General features: G+C 44.5%; 1 protein-coding gene across 2 annotated transcripts in view; it reads left to right on the plus strand.

Annotated features, from left to right (window-relative positions):
* The window catches only part of RALBP1 (ralA binding protein 1), a 70,815-nt gene that overhangs the window by 37,183 nt on the left and 27,632 nt on the right, over nt 1-6,000 (plus strand). For both annotated transcript variants that reach the window (XM_004714096.3, XM_045289047.1), the window contains exon 3: nt 1,534-1,965. In XM_004714096.3, the coding sequence (XP_004714153.1) occupies nt 1,534-1,965 (432 nt within the window). The remainder of the gene's footprint in view (nt 1-1,533; nt 1,966-6,000) is intronic.

Here is a 6,000-nt window from a genome sequence, read left to right on the forward strand (position 1 = left end):
TGGATTGTTCTACAGTCTTCCTTATTCAGTGTCCAACTTGCACATCATAGGATGCAATGGAGAATACCATGCCTTGGGTCAGGCACACTTTCCACCTCAGAGTAACATCCTTGCTCTTACTCTATAGAGTCTTGTGCAGCAGATTTACCTAATACATCTTTTGATCTCTTGACTGCTGCTTCCATGAGAATTGATTGTGGTTTTTGTTACATTGAGTTGTAATCCGTACCAAAGAATACAATCCTTGATCTTTATCAGAAAGTGCTTCAGTTCCTCCCACTTTCAGTAAGCAAGGTTGTGTCATTTGCATCCTACAGCTGGTTAATAAGCCTTCCCCAGCCTTGATGCCACACTTTTCTTCATATCAAGCTTCTCTAATGATTTATTTGCTAAGCTTACAAATTGATCAAGTATGGTGAGAGGATACAACCTTGGTGCCAGAAACCATGCAGTATTCCCTCAGTCTGTTCTCATAACTGCCCCTTGATCAATGTGTGAGTTCCAAATGAGTACAGTGAAGTGTTCTGGACTTCCCGTTCCTCTCAAGATTATCCATAGTTTGTTATGGTCCATACTATGCCTTTGCTCAGCCAATGAAACACAAGGAAGCATCTTTCTGATATTCCCTGCTCGGAGCCAAGAACATCTGATGACATCAAACAATGATATCCCCTTTTCCATGTTCTCCTCAGAATCCGGCCAGAACTTCTGGCAGTTCCCTGTTGACACACTACGTCAACCGTTGTTGGATGTTCTTAAGAAACATCTTACTTGTGTATGATATCAATGGCATACTTCTGTAGTTTGAGCATTCTGTTGGATCACGTTTCTTTGCAATGGGCACCAATATGGATCTCTTCCTGTCATTTGACCAAGTAGCTGTCTTCCAAATTTCCTGGCATAGACGAGTGAGTTTTTCCGGTGCTGCTTCAGCAGCTAGTGACAGGAATGTGAAGTGTGATCAGGGAGCAGCCAGAGCATCGGTGATGGGGATCACTTCAAGTTCAGGCTTTAAATATGAAAAAACCCTAAGTTAATTGAAGGTACCATATATACTCGAGTATAAGCCAGCCCCGAATGTCAGCCACGCACCTAATTTTACCACAAAAATTGCATTAAAAATGTGCTGAAAAACCCAGCTTATCCACGAGTGTATACGGTAATTTATCAGAGGACACTGTTTACCTTACGAAGGGATGCTGTGTTTTATAGAAGGACCTTGGTTTAGACCCCTTTCTGTGTACTGCTACTACTTGGTTTGTCAAAAGTCCTTTACGTACACGTGTAAAACAAAACCAACCATCACCACCTACTGTTGCAAGTCTGCCTGCACATTGCCCTCCTGTGATGTGGAGTTGTTCACTGCCGCGTCTCATGCTAGGGATGAAGTAGCCATTTCGTTACCAGGAGGGCCTCGGAGTGATTGGGCGTGAAGTGAAAGCGGGGTGGTCGTCCCAGATGGCTCTGTTTTGGGAGGCATGTGGCAGTGTGATGAGGCAGACATGAAATGTGCCCCCTCTGTTTCTTTGGCAGCTGAAGGCTATGCCGCCTTTCAGGAAGACAGCTCCGGGGATGAAGCTGAGAGTCCTTCCAAAATGAAGAGGTCCAAGGGGATTCATGTTTTCAAGAAGCCGAGCTTCTCTAAGAAGAAAGAGAAGGACTTTAAAATGAAGGAGAAGCCCAAAGAAGAGAAGCCGCACAAGGAGAAGAAGTCAAAAGACCTGACAGCAGCCGATGTCGTGAAACAGTGGAAGGAAAAGAAGAAGAAGAAAAAGACGATTCCAGAGCCAGAGGTGCCTCAAGTTGATCTTCCAAACCTCAGACCCATTTTTGGAATTCCTTTGGCTGACGCCGCAGAGAGGACCATGATGTACGATGGCATTTGCCTGCCTGCAGTTTTCCGAGAATGTTTAGATTATGTGGAAAAGTACGGCATGAAGTGCGAAGGCATCTACAGAGTTTCAGGTATTGGGTTTTGAAAGTTAACTTCTCTCTGATTTTTCTAAGGACAGGAAAATACTAACTTGTGAGGAAAATTGTAGATCTTAATAACCTTATCCGTTTTTCCACCTGGAACAAAAGCACCTCCCTCTCCCCTTTAGCGTGCGTTGGCCGTTTGCTTTTTAAACAGTTTCCTTCCTTGCATGAAGACATTGTGAGTTGTTTACAGCTTGTGGCATCGGAAGCTGAGACGTGGTAAAACAGGGATAGTCATGTTGCTTCTTGGCCACTCTGTGGGCTTTCTTTTCCGTCTCCGCAGAGGTTCCTGTCGTGAGGGACATCAGAGAATAGCTACAGAGAAGGGTATCCTTATTCTTCAGAAGCTTCTTGGCCCAGAAACACACTTGCTAATACAATTATAATTCTGAGCTCAGCTAAGGGCGATGAGATGTTATTTACTAAATGTTTTGGCTTCAAATGGGAATGTTTTTGTCAATCATGCTGCTATTATGTGCATCGATGCAATTAATTTTCCATTTTCTTACTTGGCAAAAATATGTTCTATATTGGCTACGTAAAATGTAATATTTACAAGTGAAAAGACTTTATTTCTTGTGAAGCAGTATGACTCTTGTACTGACATAGGATGAAAGTTCTGACCTGTACAACACCTATGTTCAAAATCATTAAAGTCCCATGATGTTTAGAAATTTAATTGGTTGAGACATATTTCTAGAAGGTAGTTTTGATACTTAAGTTTTGTTAAGAAAGAGCAGACTTTTTGGTAGCTGGAAAACTTTTACAAAATCCAATAGACAAAATGTTTCGACTGCTATGTTTTCTAGAAAATAAATCAGGTATTGTATTTCATTTTGTAAGCCCTTTTAGCTCAGACCACACCCACTGCCGTCAAGTCGACCCTGACTCGGCATTCCTATGGGACAAAGTAGAACTAGGGTTTCTGTGAATCTCTGGAGCAGTCTGCATCCTTGTTCTTCCACGAGCCATCTGGTGAATTTGAAACACCAACCTTTTAGTCAGTGGTCCACATTTAGTCCACTGATCCAGCGTGGCTCTTTCTAACTCCTTAGTGGTACATAAAATGAAGCCTATTTAAATGAATTTGAAAATTAACTGTTAAGAATATGAATTGATTGTTTACAAAATTTAAACAATGATAAAACAAGTTGCTTGTCTTACTTGACCTTGATAGGTAAGGCATTTTATTTTAGGTAAAAGTTTCTCTGAAAAATTCCAGCAACTTTGTTTAAAGGATTCTTTCACCTTTGATCTATTTTTTATGTTAGCATTCTGTAAGAAATTCCAGGTTGCAACTCTTCGTCAGTGGCTTTGACTCCTCGGCACAAGCTCCTGCTTTGATCAGTTCAAAAATCATTTTGTCTTCTTGTGGCATGTGCCGCGTTCAACACGATATGCAGTACACAGGTGAAGACTGCCTTTTTCTGAAGACCACTACTAAAATATTGTTGCCATGAGAATCGGTTTTGAGCCTCTCTATTCTTGGTTCTCAGGCGAGGGACAACATTCAAACCGGATTCAGAGAAAAGGTTTGAACAGGATGAGTCTCTAAAGAGCTGCTGTGTCTCCGAGCAAGCACTAAAGGGCCTCCAGCTAATCAGAAAAAGAACTAGGTTTTTATTCTGCGATGGTGAATTTTCTATTGCTGGCTTGTTTCCTAGCAGGTCTACCTACTGCTACTGGATGATTTAGCATTCCTCCCTTTCCAGGTACATGTACCCCAACACGCCAGAGTCTGAATCCAAGAGTCAGTTCAGCCGTTGTGGGAGTAGTGTGAACATCCTGTTCCCACCCTGCCCATATTAGGTTTGCCACAAAGATGCACTGGAGGCCAGGCCAGAGAGAAAACGTTTATTCTGCGCTCCCGGGCGATTCACCAGTCTGAGAGTGGGGGCCAGTGAGGTCACACTGCCTGCGAGGGAGGGGGAGCAGAGAAAGGGATGGAAGCATCCTGAGCTCCCAGCGAGGTTCACCGGGTCCCCAGCTGGGGGCCTTCGAAGTCGCACTTATCTGTGGTGAAGAGCGAGTTTTTAAGGTGGTCAGGAGGGTAACCAGGGAGGGGGCCGGCTCCATCAGGGACATTCCGAGGTAGAGTGGTGTCTTGATCATTCTGCCTGATACCGAGGAGATGGCTCATTGTCCTGGAGCCCCTTTGAGGCTAGCGGTCTTGGTCTGGTAAGGGCAGGGCAGGCTGTTCCTAGTGTTCCCGACTGGTGCCTGACCCAAGAGCACACACCTTTTTACTATCTGTTAGGTTTCTCAGGTGGGAAATGGCTCGGTCCTTGGCTTCACACGAGAAGGAACTCACGCCAACGCCTGGTTTGTGATCCAAGTGGGTTTTTATACAGGATAGAAGTTTCAGGTTTTACAGTTACAGGACTGCACCCCCCCAACCTGAGGCCAGATTGAGAGAGACAGACAGAGTGCAGCACAGCCCAGCAGAAGGCAGAGGAGCAGTGGGGAAGAGAGGGAGGTGGTCTTCCAGGTTCCAGCCTTTTGGGGCCTGTGGCTGGGAGGTGTGGTCAAGGGTACTGATTGACCCTATTAGCTGAATTGAGCCCACCCAGTTCAAGGACCTGAGTTGGGCGCATGCCCTTAAGGCTTTATGGGCTTCCAACCTCCTGAAGGGGGCCCTAGGCATGGAGAGGGACAACCCCTATCTTGCTACCTAGGAGCAGCTTCTCTTTCATTGATTAATGTTCCCTTCACCTTCCTTTGTGCTTGGGGAGGACTGGGGGAAGTATGATTCCACCTCCACCTCTCTTTGTGTAGAATTCCTTCCTTTGTCAAGCTCTTACTCTTTCGTTGCCACCTTTTCCCCCCATTGCCCAGTTTTGTCTAGCTAACAGTACTGCTTTGCCGTGAGATTTTGCTCAATCCTTATTCTTAAATAAATTCCAATTAATATGAAAGGTAATTTAAAAGGTTGTGCGATTTGTTGAATGACAGATTCTAGAGTCAAGTTTAGAAATTCTAATAGATTTCATTGAGGAATAAACCAAATTGCTGCAGCAAGAAAGCCTGACACTCCAGAGGAGGTACCAAGAACTTAACTTCCTTTTCATAAGGTCCTCTGGAGAAGCTAGTTGGGAGAAGGTGTAATGGACATTTGTCATATAAACAGAGGCCAGTCCTTTCGAAGAAGATTGGGTAGGGGAGGAAGTGCGTGATTGGGCTACACGTCCTGTTTTTGCCCATTTGTAACGGGTACAACGAGTCTTAGCTTTAGTCCGAGCAAGTTTCAAGAGAATATGAATTTCTACATTGGTTATGGTTTTTTCTGGTGGACACATTTTACTCTGTCTACTGTCAAATACCAAACTGGAGTTTCTATTAAAATTAAAGAATTGCATGGAAGGAACACTACCATGTATATCAAGGCAGCACTTCATGAGGATTCACAAAAGTATTCTGGCAAGAGGGAATGTTCAGAGTTTTAAGTATGGAAAATCTGGGAACATAAAAGGCAAAAAACCTAATTGGTTGGCATTTACAAAATTGTTTTTTAACAGACAAAAAATTGCAAGATCCTGTAACCATTCTTATGTTAATCACTCTGTATTACAGTCTTGGTGACTGTGGATATTGGGGGGTGGGGGGGGCTAGTCTGAGTGACTGTCGTTTCTAGGAACATTCTGTGAGAAGAAAGGTGAAGAGAGGGGCCCCCTGGCCTCCTGGGGTATGCTCCCTACACTTTTGAAAGGATCGGAATAAGCAGCAAACCGAGTCCAGTCTGCAACTTTGGGAGAAGCTTCTCCTTCCTTCCTTGTGTTACCCCAATCAAATGCAAACCCTACTGCCACTAGTCCATTCCAGCCCGCAGCTAGGGCCTGTGTGACCGAGTATTTGCAGGTAGTGGTCCAGTGCCTGACCCTCAGCAGCAGCAGCACTTGTTGCTGTGTGCTCGGCGTTCCTTCACACTGCCTTGATCGATAGATAGATATGTGCTCGGCGTTCCTTCACACTGCCTTGATCGATAGATATGTGCTCGGCGTTCCTTCACACTGCCTTGATCGATAG

Source organism: Echinops telfairi, unplaced genomic scaffold (assembly GCF_000313985.2).
Source record: "Echinops telfairi isolate 266 unplaced genomic scaffold, ASM31398v2 ScPeMD7_24;HRSCAF=84, whole genome shotgun sequence".
NCBI classification, from domain to species: Eukaryota; Metazoa; Chordata; class Mammalia; order Afrosoricida; family Tenrecidae; genus Echinops; species Echinops telfairi.